The following is a 22,243-nucleotide window of genomic DNA, read 5'->3' as shown; positions in this document are numbered from 1 at the left end:
CTGGGAAAGCTGGAGCTCCTTTTAACTACTTGGGTAACACTGCTGGGTAACGATTATGTTTTCAATGGGTTTCTACTACTTTACAGTTTACCAAGGAAACAAACAAACAAAACCCTTTTTCTTTTTCCAATTGGGGAGCATTCATTAAGATAGTCAGCACATATTACTGCAACATAAATGAAATATTTAGTTATTTGTAGAGGTTCATGAACAAGGGACACCTGTCTGACACACAGCTCACTCACTGGAGGAAAGAATTAAACATTTCTCTCTGAGATGCAAGAATACAAGTAAGTAGGAAATAATCGGGTTATTGTATTTAAGTACAGTACTTGAGTAAATGTACTCTGTATGTATTTTCCACTGCTGCTCCATCTCTTATAAACACTGAGGGAAACCTTTAGAAACGACTAAACTCTTATCTTAAAACAAAAGGTTTTACTTGAACAACCTTCAGTGTGTACTTCACATTGAGTCTGATCCTGGACTTTCTTGGAGTCCGGTCCTGGATTCGCCTGAAGTCTGGTCCTGGACTCACATGGAGTCTGGTCTCGGACTGGCCTTGAGTCTGGTCCTGGACTCCCCTGGACTCCGGTCTTTGAATTACCTTGAGTCTGCTCCTAGACTTGCCTGGAGTCAGTATTTGAACAGGTGATATTACTGACATCTGTAATGGTGTACAGCAGGAACATTACATGTACAAGTACACATTATAGAAGAAACCCACTTGGACCAGGTTCAGCTCTTCCATCAAGTCTTCATGAAGACTGAACCGGTCAATAATGAATATTGCGTGTGGATGTGTGTTTGTTTGAGTAGTGTACCATTTGACTGGGAGCTTTGCTGAGGGGAATAAATAGTTAAATACTTCATCAGTGGATGTTCAGAGAATTCACTAAACCAACAGCTGTGGTTTCATCTTCTGGTTTTAACGCTGCGATCACAAAACGACAAAAAATGAAAAGGTTATATTTGTGTGGTTTTTATTCAAAATGTTTTTAATCGATCATGGCTACACTGGACTTCTGCTACTTCCCTGCTCACGACGAGCCGGTCGGTCACATGGAACGAGTTATTATCTGGAAGCTTGAGGCGAAGGCTATTTTCAAGTAAGAGGCTCAGATTTACAGTCTTCCCCAGGTGACCCTGAAGGCAGCGTCGTAGTCGCACCTTTTCGGCCCTCTCTCCTCCCCCCGTCACGCGGGGACGCGAGGTTCGCGTCGTTTGTTCCCTTCCCAGTTTGTAAGTGCTAGAAAAACGTACAGTACAAAGTGTTCTCCAGTTTCAGTAGTGACGGAGAACCATTGCACGGTGAACCCCTCGGGACCTCGACACTGCACGGACTCGGTGGATTCGTGGGAACGAAATTCAAAATATACAGAAAACACTTAAACCCACAGACTGCACCGTTTCCTCTGAGACGACTGAATGCATCGGAGATACAGAGCAGTACATTCAGAAGGCAGTCAGTGGTGGAACACATAACAGGGTCATCTGCCAAGAATCAGCAACAAACAGGAAACTCGATTTCTGCTGCAAAGAGTCCGTTAAAGGATAAATCTGGTGATTTTCTACACGTCGCAAAAAGAAAAGACCAAAACCAATAGTGAACGTATCTACTGACAGGTGTGTGTGTGTGTCTGTGTGTGTGTGTCATATGTCTTAACCTTCTAAATATTCACTAGAGCGACAAATGTGGATTAATCCGCTGTGGAAAATAGTCCCAACTAGTTATTTCCTCCGTTTTTTAATTTTTTTTAATTAAAATAAAAAAATTAAAAACAGTCAACAGCTGTTTTAGGAAATTATGGAGCCTTTTTTTTATATTAAACATATTTGTAAATATTTACGTCTTCAGTGGGATCCAATGGGCTCGGAGCTGAGAGCCACAGACAGGAAGCACATGATATTAGTTGATTATAAAAAAAACCCAAATATATACATATAGAAAAAAACCACCAGACTGATCCTTTAGGTTTGAACAGGGGACATTGTGATTGCTCATGGGGGCAGTTCTGGTTTAATGCAACATAAACATTACGTTTTATATCTTGCTGTTAAAAGCTTTGAAAAGAAAAAGAAAGAATAAAGTCAGAGTTTCAGTGAAAACAAACGTCGACAGTGTGGACCAAATGAAAACCGACTGATCAATACTGTACCTGCACATATTCACCTGGACAGGTATGGTTTTATACAGCAACAATAATAAAATAATACAAACACATTCTGTTCTGTCAGCTGTAAATGTGTTAAAGAAAAGAAAGAAAGAAGAGCTTTAGAGTTGTGTTTGAACCGCTGACATCATCGACCGAGAGCTCCAGTATTATTGCGATTGCGATAGTATTAACATCAGCCGGCGAGGGGGAGGGGGGGTGTCAGAGGTCAGAGGTCAGGGAGGATGACGTCACCGATTGTACGTCACACTTCATGACTCATTACCTCGACTGTAAACTGTGCAACTCAACTGCGCAACTGGATCTTTGACGCAAACGTCAGCAAAACAATAAAAACGGGTGTTTAAAATCAGGAGGAGAAACTAGCGACATGTAGTTTCTAGTTATATCAGATTGTTCCAAATAGATGATTTAGTTTGTTTTAAAAACCAGACCGACAACTGAAACCAGCGAGAAAGAGACAAAGATCCCTCTGAGCAATAACAAGAGAATAAATCAACAGTCATTGGTAAAATAAACTGGGAGCTTAACATCAAAATGTGTGCAAATTTAAATATGAACAGCTTCCTGTTTCAGAGTAAAGTGTTTCACTATAATGCAGCCAATGACGAGATGGAATAAACGGGCAACGTGTCGCTTTAGCAAAGCTCTTCTTCAAACGTCACAATAGAAATAGAAGGTTAGTGTAGGGTTAGCACTACTAGAATATCAGCTGATCACACTATAGACTGACAAACCACAGTTTAAACCTCTACAGTCTAACACTGAGTAGACCTCAGAGGGCCCAAAGAGAAGCGGACTAACTCAATATCTAGAGCCCAGTTACACCGATGTGGTTCAAGAAGGATCGAGGGTCACGGACGCGTTTCTGGACTAGAAAACAAACAGTATTCTCTGCCGTCATGTAACACTGTGTGGACATCGACTAAAATGAAAGTTTGAATCATTTGTTTATTCTTCTTTTGGGGCCAAAACTTCAAATGTGAATAATACATTTGGTGTCTGAATTACGCTTTACCTCTTGTGCTACTCGTGCACCAGGAGAGTTGCACAGGTACAGCGGAGGTCGTGTTTCACTGACTGTTTACCTGCACTCCAGAGACCAGATCGCTGTTAGCGAATCAGGCTACGGTCTGATAAAACTCCAGGTTTCATAGAGTTTGGTCTTCACATTTCCCTCAACGTACAGCTACTTCACCATTCCGGCCCGTTGACATGAAAAGCGCTTGGCGCCAAACACCAAAAAGGTGTGGAAACCCAACACTCCCATCAGGCTTCTCCAACATAACTCCACCTGTGTAATCAGCTTCAGTCCGCCTGACCTCTTTTCCTCTTAACGGGATGGTTCAGAATTCAGTTTCCAAGGTGTCGGAAAAATCTGAAGTGCATGTAAACAGTGATAAACCAACAAAGTCTTCGCTCGGGCAGGCAGCGACAGATGGAAACGGCCTCATTAGCCCCGGTGTTTGTTCTGGATCTCATCACTGAGGGGACCACAGCCTGCTGAATATCTGCACCGTCAGCTTTAATATTTGGTTTCACTGGCAAACATTTAGTGAGAAACATTAAATAGTAAGTGTGTTTGAGTATAATAACGTGTGTTTTCTCTGAGTCATACAGCAGTTAGCGCGGTGCGGAACTCAAGGCGGCATCCGTCACTCGGGCGGAGCGCCGCTCTGTGAGGTATTCTCCTTTTGATAGCAACTGGAAGTTGTTCACAGCCTGAGCTCGTTGGCCACTTTGGAGGCGATGTTTTTGAAGGCGATGGACGTGCCGGAGATCCGCTTGAAGCGCACGCCGTTGAGCGAGAGGCGGGGCAGCTTGCACACCTCCATCTCCCATTGGACCAGGCTGTCCTGCCGCGCGTCGCCGTGCACGCAGAACAGCGAGTAGCGCTCGCGCTGCTCGTAGTCACAGTTGTTGGCGTCCAGGACCCTCCGGATCTCCTTCATTATGTCCCCCGGCTCCATGGAGGACGTGGTCTTCATGCTCCAGGTGAAGCGCAGGGCGCGGGGCTTGGACTCCCGCCCCTCCTCTTTGGGCTCACCGGATAAACTCCTGCAGGACGGAGACCCAACAGAGCCAGAGCGTTAACACAGGAAGCTGCAGCGGCTTCATTGTTTTGAGGTGGAGGCAGAACATAAAACCAAAACTATCCTCGTAAACAACACTACAAGTGAGAGAGAAAATGTGTTTTTTTGGCTCTTACTGACCTGCGTACAAACTTGGAGGTGAACTTCCCCATGAGGGAGGTGGAGGTGCCGCGGCGGGGCGTGACCAGAGATGCGCCGGCGTGCGTCGACAGGCTGGGCGAGGCCGGCGGGCCGTTGTAGGTGGCCGGTCGTCGGTCTCGGAGCTGAGCGCCGTGGAAGGTGGAGCGGCTGGAGGAGCCGCGGGGGAAGCGGGTCCGGTCTGGAGTGGCGCTGCTGCTGCTGGTGACGCTGAAGGCCGAGGGTGATGACGGAGGCTGCTGGGGGGAGCTAAAGGGCGGGGGGGGGAGGGAGCAAAGGGACGATGTAAAGACGTTCATTCAAACACGGAGAACTTGAGTTTCGACAGACTGACTCACCTCTGGTACTCTGCGTTGTCGTCGATGGGGGGCAGGCTGGACTTCATGGGATGTCCCGACGCCGACATGGACTTGACATGACGGGGGCGTGCGGACGAGATGGTTGATCCCGGCGATGGGGAGGGGGATGCTGCAGGTACCTCAGGTAGACTGAAGGAGAGACAGATTAGTTAGTGACGAGGAGAATACCAGCATGTGATCAACGAGAAAACATTTAAAAACTCCCAGAATTCCTCTCACCTGCTATCCTTCCCGTTGGGAACAGCAGCCGAGTGGCGATCAGTACTCGTCCTCTCATGAACATACGTGTTCCTCCTAGTTATGCTCTGCAACACACACACACACACACACACAGTCAGCTTCATTAAAAACAGTATGAAGAGCTGACTCCGCCCCCTACAGGCTGCACAGTGCATTACAGCCACTACTTGAACAAACACCCGGATGATTCCTCTGGTATTAGATTCTCAACGGCAGTTGAGCTACATTTATAATTTTAGGCGGTATGATTGCAAACAAAGGAAAACAGGGTATCAGTCTGTAGCGGGACCTGGTTTAAACAGGGTATCAGTCTGTAGCGGGACCTGGTTTAAACAGGGTATCCGTCTGTAGCGGGACCTGGTTTAAACAGGGTATCCGTCTGTAGCGGGACCTGGTTTAAACAGGGTATCCGTCTGTAGCGGGACCTGGTTTAAACAGGGTATCAGTCTGTAGCGGGACCTGGTTTAAACACGGTATCAGTCTGTAGCGGGACCTGGTTTAAACAGGGTATCCGTCTGTAGCGGGACCTGGTTTAAACAGGGTATCCGTCTGTAGCGGGACCTGGTTTAAACAGGGTATCCGTCTGTAGCGGGACCTGGTTTAAACAGGGTATCAGTCTGTAGCGGGACCTGGTTTAAACAGGGTATCCGTCTGTAGCGGGACCTGGTTTAAACAGGGTATCCGTCTGTAGCGGGACCTGGTTTAAACAGGGTATCAGTCTGCAGCGGGACCTGGTTTAAACAGGGTATCAGTCTGTAGCGGGACCTGGTTTAAACAGGGTATCAGTCTGTAGCGGGACCTGGTTTAAACAGGGTATCAGTCTGTAGCGGGACCTGGTTTAAACAGGGTATCAGTCTGTAGCGGGACCTGGTTTAACCCAGTATATGTTTGCACCGGGACCTGGTTTAAACATGGAATTGGGTTGTACCGGGACCTGGTTTAAAGACGGTGTCTGTATAAGGACCTGGTTTAAACCTATTATCTGTACCGGGACCTGGTCTGGACCAGAATTTAAATCCTCTCACCCCTGAGGCAGTGGCTGACCTCCTGCGGTCTGGAGCTCTTATGGGTGACGCCGGCTCTTCCTTCCTGTCGCTCTCCACGCTGTTGGCATGCCCACGCTTCGTGTAGGAGACGGGTGGGGGGATGGCGGGCGCCACTGAGACACAGGACAGACAGCATGCAAAGATCTGAGGTTAATACTCTGAGGTTCGCCCGAGCTTTCGACCACCTCTGCCACGTCTGGACAGAAACTCACCGTGGTCGCTGAAGCGCCGCTGCTTCTGATTTACCGATGTGTTGCGAGAGTGGGCGGGGGACTGACTGGAGCCGTTGAGGTCGCTGCTGGGTCGGGACCTGTGTAACAGGTTACTGCCGGACAAAGACTCACTGCCTTCGCACTGGTGGAGAGAGCCAAAACAGAGGATTCTGGGTAGAAGTTGTTGCAAGGTGTATTTTTGTCCTCCTTTGATGGAGCAGTTCCCCCCCCCTGCTTCAAGTCTTTGTGCTAAGCTAGGCTAAACAAGTCCTTGCTTTGTCTCTGCACTGAACACAGAGATGAGGTTCTGGAGGAATCAGGAGGATTTCACTGAACGTACCACAGTTCATGTTACAAACCTCAGCAGGTTTCCTCCCCAGCAGCAGGTATATCGCCGTCACCTCGTTGTATTTCTGACCGTCCAGCGCCTTCATCACTTCCTCCTGAGGGAAGCCCATCGTCCCCATCAGCTCTGATCGGTCAGAAAACACACAGCTTTGGGTTAATGTACTGACGTTTACCACGTTCACCATCTTCATTTAGCGTGTTAGCATGCTAACATTAGCTAATACAACAACAAGCATAGCTGAAGCTCCAATTGCTGGCGATATATTTCCGTCAACTGACAGACGAGCGTGGCTAAACAACGTGGCCATGAGAGTCGTGATCGGTCCAAATTCTGTCCAATTTAGTGACAACTTGTGGACGTGATTTATGAAGTTGAGTTGATTAAAAGATGAAGCTTAAATGTATTAGATCTACATGATCAGCTGCCTCCAGATAATAGAGTGACATCATCAAACAAAGAGGATTATGGGACATCCAGAGCAGCATTGTCGGCCTGTTGGAGTCGTGTTTGTCTCCACCAGCTCAGTGTGTATTAAATAGATATATCAAAGGAATCATGAGAATCTACCATGTGTGTGTGTGTGTGTCATACCGATGCGTTTGAGGTCGTTGAAGTCTTGTTCTGGTTCGTTGTATGTTTTCAGCTCCTTCTCGTCGTAGCCGACGTTCATCCATCGATCCTTCATAATTTGCTGGGGAAAAAACAAAACAATCAGGAGCCGTTTCATTTTTTTGTGGATCTTCCAGATCAATTTTAGGGTTGACTATATGGTATAAATGTTCCACATTTTATGGTAAGCATGTCATGCAGTGTTCGCGCTGGTCTCCTCGTGATCTTGTCTCGGTCTAAACCCCTCAAAGTCTTGGTCTTGACCAGGCGGCAACCTCCGGGTTTGAAAAGTGCAGCCAATACGGAAATGTCTTAAACCTGCATTCTCTCTATTGGCCTGCAGGGGGCGACTCCTCTGGTTGCAAAAAGAAGTCTTATTGTATAGAAGTCTATGAGAAAATGGCCCTGCATTCAGGGTCCAGTTTTAATATTGCAAGCACAAAGCAGACATACGTCAAAGAATTAGGTGCATCTCCACCTTTGCATCTGGAAAATACTCAGAGGCTTTTATTGTGAAGCAGCTTGGGGAAGTGATGAGATAGACACATGCGAGCTTTAAATGTTGTATGCAGGGCTTGAGGTTCCAGGTTGCTGGTTCTAGTCCCCGGCGCTGGTCTTACCTGCAGGCTGCCTCGTTTCCCCGGGTTGAGCACCAGCAGCTTCTTCAGCAGGTTCTCACAGTCTGTCGACATGTAGAAGGGAATCCGGTACTTTCCTCTGAGAACACGCTCCCTCAGCTCCTACACACACACACACAAACAACATTGTCTCATTAATTAAGTAAAGCTGCAGTGATAGAATATTAATCTGCAACTATTTCGATCATTGATTAACCGTAAAAGTCATTCTTTGTTGTTTTTTTTGGACTGGACATCACCTCAGGCTCGAGGAAATTGCGACGAGTATTATTAAATTGAGAAAATAATCTGCAGATTAACGGTTTATGAATTAATCATTAGTTGCAGCTCGTCTGTGGAGCGTCAGTGTTTTACTGTTGTGAACGTCACCGGACATCAAGAAGCACTCTGGATCAAGAGGGTCCAGCTGCAGACCTCCTCTCGTCCCATTGGCTCACAGACACAAGGGACCCTTCTCCTCTGGATGTCCACTTGAAGCACAAACACTTCCAACATCAAGCGGAGGAACGTTTTCATTTTGAAGTGAACAAAGAAGAGGCACAGGTGCGTTCGTTTGACACATAATTTAACATGAACACTGGTCCTCTGTGGTCATTCAGGATTTACAACTGTCAACATCCAGCAAGGAACATTTTCATCATGACATTTAAAAGAAGCACAAAATACAAACTTCAACTTTGTGTGAAGAAATGTAGGAGATAAACCAGAGGTGGAACAAGTACTCCGGTCTTTTACTTCAGTAAAAGTAGCAAAAGTGCAGCGTATAAATACTCTGTTACAAGTCCTAAACTCAAAATGTTACTTAAGAACAAGTACAAAAGTGTCAGCATCAAAATAGACTAAAAGTAAAAGTACTCATAATGCAGAATATCCCATTTCAGAATAATATATTATTTGATTATAATTATTGATGCATCAATGTGTTCATCACTGTAATGTTGCAACTGGTAAAGGTGGAGCTCATTAATTACTTTATATACTGCTCGGTCGTTTAATCTATGACAATAGCAAATTATTTATTATCTTGTGTTAATAATCTGAATCTGTAACTCAAGCTGTCAAATACATGCAATGGATTATTAACAGTTGTGCAATAAATCCTCTATTTGTGAGCTATGAGTCGTTTTTTTATTATTATTTTAAAAGTGTTTCTATTATTTTGTCCACACCTTGAGGTTCTGTCCGTCGAATGGCAGCGAGCCGCTGACCAGCGTGTACAGAATCACTCCCAGACTCCAGACGTCCACCTCCGGCCCGTCGTACTTCTTCCCCTGCAGAGTTACAGAACTACATTACCCAGCAGCCCACTGCTTTACCACTCACAAACACACGTCCTCAGGTGCTGCACGTTCACTACATGATTGAGATTGATTCATAAAAAAATCAGTTTATAAAGTTTTCTTATATTTTCCTCTGAATAAACAAAGTTTCATCTTATTTTATTTTAAATATGTTGACAGTAAATATCCGCCTGTCAAAATCAAAGCTCTGTCTCATATTCTCTCCAATTTTGTCTTTATAAATTTCAAAACAAACATTAATAAAACATGACAAAATGAGTTAATTAGCTTTAATGGAACCAGTGAGCCATAAAAAAAAAAGCATCAGACGTGATAAAACAGAATGCAGCTGCATGGTGTCTGTTATGCAGGTGTGGTGGGCGGAGCCTACTGCTCACCTGGAAGAGTTCAGGAGCAGCGTAAGGAGGAGATCCACAGAACGTGTCCAGCTTACTGCCCAGCGTGAACTCGTTACTGAAGCCAAAGTCTGCGATCTTGATGTTCATGTCGGCGTCCAGCAGAAGGTTCTCTGCCTGAGAGACACACACAGAGTTCTGTACTTTAAAACACTTCATTTAACAATAAACTACGGCACAAAGATGTCATTCTAACATGTCATCAATTTTACTTTAATTTAGAAATATAATGTAGTATACAATGTAATAAAACAGCATAACATATTACAATATACTACAGTATAATACAGAATGGGATATAAAATATAATATTTTATACAATAAATATAGTATAATAAATGAAAAAAGATTTAAAAAAAAAAAATCACACACTTCTAAATGTTTTTACATTTAATCATGCACCATATTTATTTTATTTTATTATTATTTTAGACAGTAAGAGACGGAGAGAAAGAGGCGGATTCATTACAGATAACAGGATAATTAACAACGTATATAATTTATATTTATATAAATTATTCACATATTAAGCATAAGCATATTCACATTAAATCAAAATAATCAAAGCTTTAAATCTCATTTTGTTTATATAATGTGTGTGTGTGTGTGTGTGTGTGTGTGTGTGTGTGTGTGTGTACCTTGAGGTCCCGGTGTACAATCCTCTTCTGGTGACAGTACTCCACTGCAGACACAATCTGACACAGTGAAAGAAGAAGAATCATTAGAAATCAAATATAACAAGAATTCATTGAGACAGAAATCAGGAGAAACAGCTCAACGATAATAAAAAAAAAGAAGATAAAATGAATAATGTTTCTCCAACAGCAGCAGCGTTTGTTGACCACAGCCCTGTTAGCCGCTACGCTAATGGACCATAATGAGACTGATGTGTTTTATTAGCGGTTACACTAATGCGGGCTGAGGTTTCCCTACGTGGAGGATTAGCTACAGTCCTGGAGGTGCGAGCCCGACATACCCGACACCCAAACTGTAATTTAACCAGAGTATTTACTTCAGAACTGTACAGGAGCGCTTGTGCTGCTCACAAATATTACATTTCTTTTAAATTGTGGGTAACAGGGACAGGAATAAGGGACATAAAAAACACAACACAAACATAGTCTACATCAGAGGCTGCCGTCTTTTAAAAAGGTCTTTAATGGTTGTTAATGTGCAGGATATGTGCTCTCCCGCTCAACTACCTAATGAAGGCAGAAAATGCCCCAAAAATAATTAATAAAAAACAACGTTATTGTGCACTATTTGGTGCTAATTAGATTTAAATCTAATGTGCACTTTACAAAGACTATTTTCCCCACACGTGATGCAGAAATATGCATTTTTACATCACATGTATGAAACTAGTGAGAGTTCAAAACCTACAACTGTCAGGACACCAAGACAAGTTTCATTCGCACACTTTTGCAAGTTAAAAGAGAGACGCATATTTAAACAACTGACCGGGACACAGTGCATTATGGGAAACCGAGGACCAGATATAAAATATACCAGGTATAAAATAATATCACCTGTCGAAACTTGGCTCTGGCCTCCTTCTCCTTCATTCGTCCGTGAGCAACCAGGTAGTCAAAGACTTCCCCTGTGACAGACAGACAGACAGACAGGTCAGCAGATGGACAGTCAGACGGGCAGACAGACAGGTGAGCAGACACGTCACACCTCTAGCTGAAAAACTATGATTATTATTATGGTTTGGAGACCATCTTTTACTTCTTCATTACTGCTCATGTTTACTGTCAGAGGTGGAAGTGTTCATGTAACCTGCTGACAGACAGACAGACAGACAGACAGACAGACAGACAGACAGACAGACAGACAGACAGACAGACAGACAGACAGACAGGCGAGCTGGTCTTACCTCCGCTGGCGTACTCCATCACCAGGTACAGAGTTTTCTCCGTCTCAATCACCTCAAACAGCTTCACTGAAAAACAACAGCATTAAGATATTACTACTGCCAAATACTGAGCACTGCTAGAGGAGGAGGAGCAGGAGAGAGGAGGAGGAAAAGGGACACGAGGAGAAGCAGGAAGAGGAGGATGAGAAGGAGGGGGAAGAAGAAGAGAGATGGGGGATGGGAGGGGGGGGCGGAAGAAGGAAGTTGAGGAGGAGCAGGAGGAGGGCGAGGTTGTGGAGGAGGAGGAAGAGGAGGTGTACAAGTAGTTATGCAGCAACAGGACGAGGATCAGGAGGACAAGGAAGAGGAGGAAGACGAGGAGGAGCCGGAGGTGGAAGCTGTTTATGGAGCAGCAGGAGGAGGAGGAGGAGCTGCACTCACCGATGTTGGGGTGGTTGAGGATCTTCATCACACTGACCTCCCTGAAGAGCTAAAGAGACGATCAGAGTCAGTGAAGCTGATCCTTTAAAATATTTAACGACTCTTCATTCATTAAAGAAATGTCCTCGGTTAATTATGTAATATTGTATTTTGTAATAAAGCGAGTGGCTGCATCGTTATTTAATTCAGGGTGACGAGGTACGTTTACTCAAATACTGTATTTAAGAACAATTTTGAGGTACTTTTACTTTATATGAGTATTTTATACTTTGACTCTACAACATCTAAGAGATGATCTGCAGCATCAACAGACAGCTGAGAGGTCAGAGGTCAGAGCGTACCTTCTGCAGACTGGTGGGGTTCAGCTGAGTTTTGTCGATGATCTTGATGGCGACCTGCACAGAAACATCAAAGTTAATAATATATTAATATCAACACAGTTACCTCCTCATCTGGTTTGTGTTTTATATCATGAGACAACACACTTTCATTATTTAAACATTGAAGGGAAGCCTTAATTTAAAGAAACAGAGTTGCAGCTGACGTGCACTTTTCCGGAAGTTTCTTTATCAGATAAATGTTAAAAACTGAACGCTGCAAAAACAAACAAAAACATTTAATTGAGAAATGACTAAATTTAAGTTATTAGATGCTGTAGCAAGACGGGAATCCCAGTTTCCTTCATCTTGTTTAGTAGCTTATTATTTTTTTATAGTTTCCAGTGAGACTTCCTGGTAACATAAGTAAATTTAATTAAACTAGATACCGCACTTTCCTAAAAACATTAAAGTGCTGTCAAGATACCCTTTACCCGCTTAATCGAATTCATTGTGAAACATCTATCTCTAATTTAATATCTATGTTACACTGAAATCTTCTGTAGACTTTTACAAGAAGCTCTTTTTAATGCGCTCTCATGTGAACACTGCCACATGATGTTAGATGTGACTGAAACAACAGGAGTAATAATCACTATAATGATTATAAGGATGATGATATGAGGATAATAATCCTAAAACTCAAAATGTTGAGATTAATGCACAGAAGAATGCATTCAAATTATAATTTGCGGAGCAAATGGAAAGTGTTTTACAGGAAAACACAGAGTCAGCAGGATAAGAGCTCAGAGTTTCATTCAGGCTCGGGTCCAAAAGAATGCTTCAAAGATGATCAATGTGATTAAAATGGACTGCGGACTGTAGGAAATACGCTGAAGCATCTTCTCTCAGACCATCCACAGCCTGACGTCTCCAGAGACAAACGGAGCAGCCGATTGGACGGCTCTGAATCGTGAAACGGATCTTAAAATAAGTTGGAAGAAAAACGTCTCACACACACACACACACACACACACACACACACACACACACACACACACACACACACACACACACACACACACACACACACACACACACACACACACACACACACACACACACACACACACACACACACACACACACTCTCGTTTGATCTCCTGACCAATCGGCTCTGAGCTGCTGACGTCTGCAGCATTAATAATTAATCCTGAAGCGTTACGTTTCCAGCAGATTTAACCCCACCGGCTCTCTGACGGAGCACATGAAAGAGTCAAAAACTGGAGCAGAAAGTCACTTGATTTACCCAAAATATGTGAGAACAAAAGCAGTAGGAAACAATCCATTTAAAAAGATAATCCTGGGAACATATGATGCACCTTGTTTTTGTCACCATGACAGTACCATTACATTATAATGCTGGTGTTTAAATCACACTTCAGGGTCTGAGGATGGTTCTTGTGTTTTCCCACAATGAGCTGTATGTGTTAAACAGCGACAGTCATTAAAAATAGAGCGAGGAGAAACCAAAATTCATGATGGTACGGATCTTACTTTTGGCTTATATTCTCATAATGAAGGCACCTAAATCTCTATGAGACACAGTTCTGTGTTCGTCCACTGACTGGGCCTTTCAAAGTCACTGTGGGCTCCCCCCCCCCCCCCCCACCCGACCAAATTAAGGCAACTTTGGCCCCAAAATTGGCAGATTGCCTCCAGTAAAAGTATGCCGAATTAGCAATAAGCAGCTCCTATTTGCAGTGTACTCATGGATGTAAAGACAACATTTACTGAATTACTTTGATCATGGACAAAATATAAAAACATGACGACTCTCAGGCAAGTTGTGCAGCGTCTGTTTTGTATGTTTTTTCGGATTTACGGACATTTATCTGCGATACAAACATGATCAGTATTCAGTTTGAGTGAGTTTTAACTCAAAAGAACATGCATCTTAAGAACCTTAATCATCTCCATGATCTGTTGTGTTTGACCGGCTGAGGAGGTTTGTCTAAACTCACCTCTCGGCCCGTCAGGGTGTGTTTGGCCAGTTTGACTTTGGCGAAGTTGCCCTTGCCGATGGTCTTCAGCAGGCGGTAGTTGCCAACGTGCGGCTGTTCGTCCGCGACGGACGTCACGGCGCTGCGACATGGCGGCAGACTGTGGCGGCTCGATGATTTGGTGGGTGGGGTCGGAGGCTCGGGGAGGCCGTCTGAAGTCTTTTGCTGAAAGAGACACAAACGGATTTATTATGAACATTTAAGATTATCCTGAACTGAGCCACACTGAACTAAACGTTTCACCTGCGGTTAGGGGGTGCCGCAGGGAAGCGTACTCGGACCCTTACAGTTTCTGACACAGCTGACATAGTAAAGAATCCATAAGTATGCAGATGATTTGTGTTCTTGTGGTTTAAAGTTAATTAACTGTCCCTAAACATGAGTAGAACTAAATCTACGCTCTTTAGAAGCACTGGAAACTCCCGGACATTTAATGACTGTTAATATCTACGAGCAGGTCTCCTCTTTTAAATATTCATGTGGGAAATTGTACTACCGCCATCAGTTGAGGCTGCATCATCATCATAAAATTAGCTTCTGGTTTGGGTGCAATGAGCAGAGCAATAACAGTAAAGTCCACATGACTGTGAACAATTCCTTTCCCCTTACGCACTTAAAATTAATGTGGAACGCATCCGCAACACTGCAGTCGTGTAACTGAACACAGTCAGACCAGGTTCAACGAGTGATCAACAGAGCTGCACGTCTCACTACAGACCACGCTAGACCACATAGAGACTGACAAACCTTCGTAAATGGCTGGTATTGACAGAACAAACTAATCTACAGGCACTCAAGTGTAAACTGAAACCTGAACACCAGAACACTGTCGACTGTACAGACTGTTCCCTTTGGTTGCAAAAAAACAAAAAAAAAAAGATGTCGACGGCCCAAATGACAAACTGGAGGCTTAGAAACAGACGTCACTGTGACTAAAGACACTTCTTATATCGTCTTCAAAGTGCGGTGTAGGACCAGATGCCCTCATAGTTGTCAGTCCCCTTAACTGGTCAACAGTGATGATGGGGGAGCGAGTGTTGTTCAGGTTCCTCTGTGCCCAAAGAGAACAAACCAAGATGTAGTCAATGGGATAGTTTGCATATTTGTTTTCTTGCTTAGGAGTTAGATGTTCGGATCAAATCCTCTTAAAATGTCTGGCCGTTAAATTTAAAGCTGCAGCCAGCAGGTGGTTAGCTTAGCTTAGCATAAAGACTGGACACAGATAGCCTGGCTCCCTCCACAGCACCTCTAAAGCTCACTGATTAACATGTTACAACTCATTTGTTTAATAGCAATTTGATCACTTCACAGGTTATGAGCCGGACTACCGCCACGGTTTCAGTCCAGGACTATAAACACCAGAGTGAACCGTCTCATCTGCGACTGGCTGCCGGCTGTCAAGAGGAACTGGAGCTGATGGAAACCAGTCTGACAGCATCTGAACCAGCTCTACTGTTACACCTCCACATCGCACTGCACCGCTGCCGGCTGACACGCGACACCCAGTGAAGCACATGATGTCGTACCCACTCAACTGATTTGGTTTTGGGCAATAAAACGTCAACTGACAGATCCGGTGTTGAAGGCCCGGTCACACCAAAGAGTGTCCCCGAAATGTTTGGATCTAGAAGTACGGAGACGCTGTGAAGACTCACCGGGTTAGCTGGAGAACGACTGTAGCTGGCAAGTACATTTACTCAAGTACAAATTCAAAGTACTTTACTTGAGTATTGCCATTTTCTGCTACTTTATACTTCTACATCTCAGAGGTAAATATTGTTGTTTTTAACTCCACTACATTTGTTAAATCCTCCTACTTCTTCAGATTAATAAAGTCTTTAAAAAGCCTCTTGGATCAGCTGGAAGATGTTGAAAACAGGCTGTTTGTTCTTTCTAGAGATACGAGGTTCTCACAGGACAGAGACGCTACAAACACATGATGATCTTATAGAATATGATGCTTTGGTGTATAATAAACTAGACAACAAGATATAAAAGGAGTTAAAAACATTACAGCAGGAAAATGCAACATTCACATTAATGCAGCAGTGAACGTCAAACATAACAGTAAAACACGACGGGGAAATGTTTACTACACAATAAGTACTTTTACTTTGATACTTGAAGTACATTTTGCTGATAATTCTTTGCAGGGCGTTTTCTTGTAGTAGAGTATTTTCAAAGTGTGGTATTAGTACTTTTACTGAATATCTGAATACTTCTTCCACCACTGGCCAAAGTAAACGTCCTTCTCCCCTCATCACATTGATGAACTGGTTTCACTGTGACTCTTGCTCCATCAGAGGCTTCTCCAGATTCAATGACAGATGAAAAGATGTTTGGTTTCCTGCCGTCTGTTTTCCTAAACTAACTAAACTGTCTAAACGGGGACGAGTTCCCCCCGGTGAAGAGCAGAGCAGCAGTTTAAAACAGGAACTTCTTTTTTTTTTTATTTATGCTTCAGTTTACAGATGACAGCAGCTGGAGCGGTCTGCCTTCTATTAGTGGCTCTGCTGTCACCGACTGGAGGCAGAGAACCTTTGTTATTAGTTAAAATCTCGTTTTTTTAAAAAATAAAAAATGCAAAAACCAGATACATTGTGATTGAACATAGAATCATTCCCTTTCTTTGCCGTTAACCAAACTGATCTAGAGAGACGAGAGGAGGGAAGACACTCGACCTCAGAAAGCTGAAGTGAAACCAGAACTTCCAGGTTCTGTTCCACAATTATTACAACTGATCCCTCCAATGATTGGTCAGCTGTGAGGAGGGGAGACCGGCTTTGTGACGATGCATTTTCCATCCGACACAACAGATTTGTTTATTTATTAAGAGGCAGGAACATTTTCTCAAACTGTGATGGTATCATGAAATTTAAATTTGGACATACATGGTTTTCTTTGGTCGGTGACATCTTATAACGTTTGGGGCAAAGATGCTCGAAACATGTACAGAGCTCAAGAATAAGGATCGCCCGCATGCCCCGGGGCAAGTACCAGGACACAGGGCTCGTAAATCTGGCAACTCACATCCTCGATTGGTCAAGTGTAAAAAAAAAAAAAGAAAAAGAATGCAACATTTCCAGAGCAGATGAAGGAAGAAGCTAAGGAGTGAGCCATCTTGCTTCCTTCTCATCAATGTTGAAAGTCGCACATGCTCAGATCTGATCAAACAACCACGAGAAAATGGCTGTTTGGTGGAGATTTGTTTACTTAAAATGCATCGATAGTCTTGAATTTGGCGCCTGAAACATCCCCTTCATGAGTTAAACCGTCGGTGTCATGAGCATTATTATCCAGCCAGCGGGGGAAACAGGCATTTAACAAAAATGAGATATTGTTGCCTCTGAGCTTTTAAAGTGACGTCAATTAAATATGACACGCCTCACAACTGCATCATCTCATCGTTGTGTTGTTAAACCACTGTATTTTATGATCTCTGTCAGATGCATGAAGACGTATATATTTACTTCTAATTCAATTCACATGTATGTGTGTATGTCATATTCATATATAATATATATATTTTATATACACAAACTCCGGTCTATCGATATGGCGACATGTCAGAGAGGAAATGAGTGCTGAAGAGCCTGTTCTTTTTTATATAATAAGCTGTTTGTACTTGTAAACATGTCGCGATTAAAGCAGTTGAATTGGATGTAGCCAAAAAAGGAAGGAAGAGTAACTTTATTCCAGATGTGTCGCAGAAAGACTTTCTCGAAGGATTCACCGTTGGCACATTGGAGAAGTTTCCCTTCAAGGCTTTCTGCCAGAAAAGGGATTTTTATTATTAGGAAACGATAATAGTTTCCTAAACTTAACAAAGCAGGTGTGCCCACCGGTGTTTCCTCTCTCCTCGCTCCTCAAAGTGCACTTCAGGGATTAGAGGATCCTCCATGATGGCGGATAGGGGAACAGTTTCCAGGTCAGGCGAGGAGAGAGGAGAGTACGCGAGGAAGCACGAGTTAGCGTAAAGAAAAGCGACCACAGCATCACCCCCCCTACACAGAGAGGTCAGAGGTCAGAGTTCAGGGACCGGGTAGCGGTGGACGTCGGTCCCTGTGTGGCTCCATGTCTCCTCACAGGGGCGGGGCAACCCCATAGTAAGCCTATCTGTTGCCATGGCTGATTTCACAGTGATTCATCACTGAGGAGATTCTCTGTGTGCAGGGAGACGAGCTCCATACTCTCTGTGTGATGGACGCGGTGACAAGAGGTCACAGGTCACACCACCAGAGGGAGGAGGGGGGGGTTATAATGTCTCGGAGTTTGTGACTGTAAAGCGGTCGTGTCACACTTCAGGATTTAAAAAAAAGTGACTTCTAGAAGAAGAAGAAGACATCACCGAGCTGCTCCTGATATCACATCCTGCAGTGTATTCTGGGAACAATCAATAGTAAACAGACAGCAGGAGCCAGCTGTAGCTGCTGAGTGTCTGACAGAAGTGAAGGGGAACAGACTAGAGGAAACAAAAGAACATGAACCGGACAGCAGGGCGTCACTCGGTTTGTACTGTGAATAATATTACAAAGAAACTGTAGTTTTTTTTAAATTATGTTAGTCAATCACGGCTGGAAAACTTAACTGCTCTCAGGTTTGTAGAGCTGAAACTGTTCGACGATTACATTTATAATCTATTTATTAAACCTGCAGTTTTTCTGATAATATATTTATTGTTTAGGTCAGTATTTTCAAGCAGACACACCAAACAAACAAGCTTCTGAAATGTGAGGATTTGCGCAGTTTCTTTTGTTTTTAAAATCACGTCTTTGTGTTTTTTATCTAAATGAATCAATACTTATCTCAATCCTTCCCATTGATATGTGTATATATATATATATATATATATATATATATATATATATATATATATATATATATGGACTATATTAGGACTTCATAGGATGACGATGAGGACGTGCACGAGGAGCCTGAGAACAGCTCACTGCTAGCATTCCTGCATTAGCATGACAATGAGGAGGCAGCTTTTACCCAGAATTCCTTCAAGGTCCGTCAGCCTCCACGGACCCAAACACTCATAAAAACATCACGCAGCTCTCCGTGTGGTTGACGGACGACACGAGAGAGAAAAAACACCAAAAACAAGAGTTTCTTAACCTGCTCCAAACAACAAAATACCAGAATACAGAGCCCTGATCCGATGCTATGTTTAATCAATACGCCTCACTGTGTGGAAGTGACTGATCATTCTTTAGTGAGTCAGGAAACATCTGGGCTGACGTAATCCTCTTTGTAAAACTAAATGAAACTATAAATACATGGATGTAAATGTATTGAATTGTTACACAAAGTATAAAGTGTATAAACAGCTGAATTGAATAGATCGGCCTCACGGCTACCGATACCCGATCCAGCTGTTTGAGTCGAACCCGATATCGGTATCGATGAATGTTTGATCCAAATATTGAAGTATAAAATAAAACATACCGCTGGCTGCAGATAATCAATAATTAAAGAACATATTTATTCTATTTCTACTGTTAGCTTCCGGCTACATGACTCCACAGATACAAGCTGAAGCGGTTCACTTCCTCTGGTGTTCATCTTCACCTCCAGCTGAGGAAGTACTCTGATCTTTTTACTTTAGTAAAAGTAGAAGTACAACAGTGTATAAATACTCTGTAACAAGTTCAAGTTATGCTTTCAAACACTTCTGATATAAAGTACATTTTTCTCAACTCAAGGGCATAGGGGGCTACGTTAGCCGCTACTAGCACAACACACCTGAATCTGTGGCTAAAGGTTGCATTGTGGGTAATGTAGTCGCCATGTTTTGACAAGGGAGAAGAACCAGAACACTTCTGGTTCTGCTGCATGAATTTAGATCCTTTTTCTTCTTCTTTTAAATTGAACATCTTATGGGAGTGTGGTGATAAATCAGTCAAGGACTCCTTCTGCAATCTGATCTGATTTTAAGGCCTCTAAAGTTGAAATGTAGTTTTGGGGCCTTGGAGTCAGACAGTAGGGGCGTTATATGGGTGCACTGGCCCTTTAACAGCTCCCTCCAGTTGCTCCTGGGACATTAAGCGGGATCGTGGTGAACACCAGTGACACTGAAGTTTAGATGTTTACCAGTATGAGGTCGTCACACCAACAACCGCAACATCACTCACTGTGGATCAATCAAGATGATCACCCAGTAGCTCCTCCCTGTGCCAACTGTCACACTTCATCACTAATAACAACTATTAAAACAGCATTCATAGTAAGAACAAGACGTGAACAACCAGTGGTGATACGACAGTGAAACTCCTTCGATAATAAAAGACTCAAACTCCATCAATAATCGATAATCAACGCTTGTCTTTACCTGTTCGGACTCTTTCTCGCTCACCGGGGTCAGAGGCATCCTGCCGGACATCTTCCTGCTTTTCCTCCGCTGCTTTCGGCTCTGTTCAGTCCGGAAGAAGCATCTCCTCCTCCGCCGGCCTGCTCTACAGCATCGCTCCACCGGGGGAACCAAGGCCACCTCAGCGGGGCTCAGCTGGGAGGCTCCGCCGGCCGGAGGGAGAGGGAGGCCGGGGCGTCGGCTACAGGAAGGCCCGCTGTCTGCGACGGTGCCGGAGAAGAGAGACTCGCATGGAGACAAAGACAGAGAGAGAGAGACGGAGCGAGAGGGAGGAAGAGAGGAAGAGAGGAAGAAGAGGAATAACAGGAAGAAGAATCGAGAAGTGTAAAAAGTAGAAGTCCTTCCTGCAGCTTCCAGCGGTTTGTCAGCTCACACACACACACAGCAGCACTGCGGAGCTACCAAAAAAAAAAGTAACACATTCAAACTATGACGTCGGAGCTCCTCCTACCCGTCATCCTCGTCGTCATCCTACATATATCCCAGCATCCTCAGCTGCTGCTTCCTGCAACAACAAAAAAACACTAAAACGCACTCCCATTAGGGGATTCCGTAGTCGTTCACACAGAAGTCTTTTATTTTGAAACTTTTGTATTAGACTTCCTTTTAGCTGTTAAACTGAAGAAAGTCTACATTGTTACAGAAAGAGTCTGATGGTGTTAGGAAGGAGGAACATCATTAAGTCTATAATTATATCTACATTTATGAATGTAGCACTTTATCAGTAGCTTACTTCCTTTATTATTCAATTTAGAACATTTAGCTAAGCTAACTGGGATACATTTCCACTAACTACTGTTACGTTAGCTATAGCCACGTTTTCTTACTTATTTTTTATTGTTAGAGTCTCGTGTCTCATCTCATCAACCCTGACGGTTTGTTTGAAAGGCTAATATACAGGCTGTGTGTATTTCAACATGGATTGACCGTTTCATTACTATTGCAGTGTTTATATAGCGCTTAAACCTGCTTTATAATTAAAAAAACATACAAAAGTATATGGGACTTTTAAAGAATGTCTCCATAACACAAGAGACTGTTTCACTGAATGCATTTTGATTATTAAAATGTTTTTTCGTCTTTCATTTCTTACCTGTGTTTGAAATAACAGTAGCCTATTCTGTCTTTATTATATATTGTAACTTATCTGTACTTTTCCCTATCACTTTCCCATAAAATCACTATATGGTCCTACAATGTTTCTATGTATTAATACATGTATAGAGATAATTACTCTGCTGTAATTTATATTATTACAAATTATTATGTAATGGTATTATTACGATGGCTTCTTAAGTCAATCAAAGTTGTATTCTGCTGCCATCTTGTGGTGTATCTGCTCTGTTGCATTCAGTCTTTTAGTGAAACCTTAATAATAATGTATTTTTATTTGTATAGCGCTTTAAAAAGGTACTCAAAGGAACTTTACATGATAAAAACAATAACAATAAAAACAATAACAATAAAAACAAGGCAGATGGATGATATAAATAAAAAACACATGACTAGCATCACAGATTAAAAGCAGACTCATGCATAATAATTTTAGATTGCGTAACTCAGAATATATGAAGATCAAGAGGAAATGTGAATGTTAGGAGATATTTAACGGGAGATATAACTTGATCTTAAATGAT

The 22,243-nt window shown here is 43.0% G+C and overlaps 1 protein-coding gene across 1 annotated transcript; it reads right to left on the bottom strand.

The window, feature by feature from the left end:
- Window positions 1–972: 972 nt before the first annotated feature.
- mark1 (MAP/microtubule affinity-regulating kinase 1) lies at window positions 973–20,962 on the bottom strand. The gene is made up of 18 exons (XM_079159493.1): window positions 20,568–20,962; window positions 14,195–14,398; window positions 12,195–12,248; window positions 11,854–11,902; window positions 11,434–11,499; window positions 11,084–11,154; window positions 10,193–10,249; window positions 9,537–9,671; window positions 9,028–9,129; window positions 7,841–7,960; window positions 7,203–7,302; window positions 6,622–6,734; window positions 6,263–6,404; window positions 6,030–6,163; window positions 4,984–5,069; window positions 4,744–4,893; window positions 4,388–4,654; window positions 973–4,232 (listed from the first exon to the last, which is right to left on the bottom strand). The coding sequence occupies exons 1-18, from the start codon at window positions 20,616–20,618 to the stop codon at window positions 3,890–3,892; spliced, it is 2,244 nt and encodes a 747-aa protein (XP_079015619.1). The 5' UTR covers window positions 20,619–20,962; the 3' UTR covers window positions 973–3,889.
- Between the last annotated feature and the right edge of the window lie 1,281 nt (window positions 20,963–22,243).

The sequence above is a fragment of the Pholis gunnellus genome (genome assembly GCF_910591455.1).
Source record: "Pholis gunnellus genome assembly, chromosome: 5".
Classification (NCBI taxonomy): Eukaryota; Metazoa; Chordata; class Actinopteri; order Perciformes; family Pholidae; genus Pholis; species Pholis gunnellus.
The sequence above is the reverse complement of the archived record's forward strand: the minus strand, read 5'-3'. Positions and strand labels throughout refer to the sequence as shown.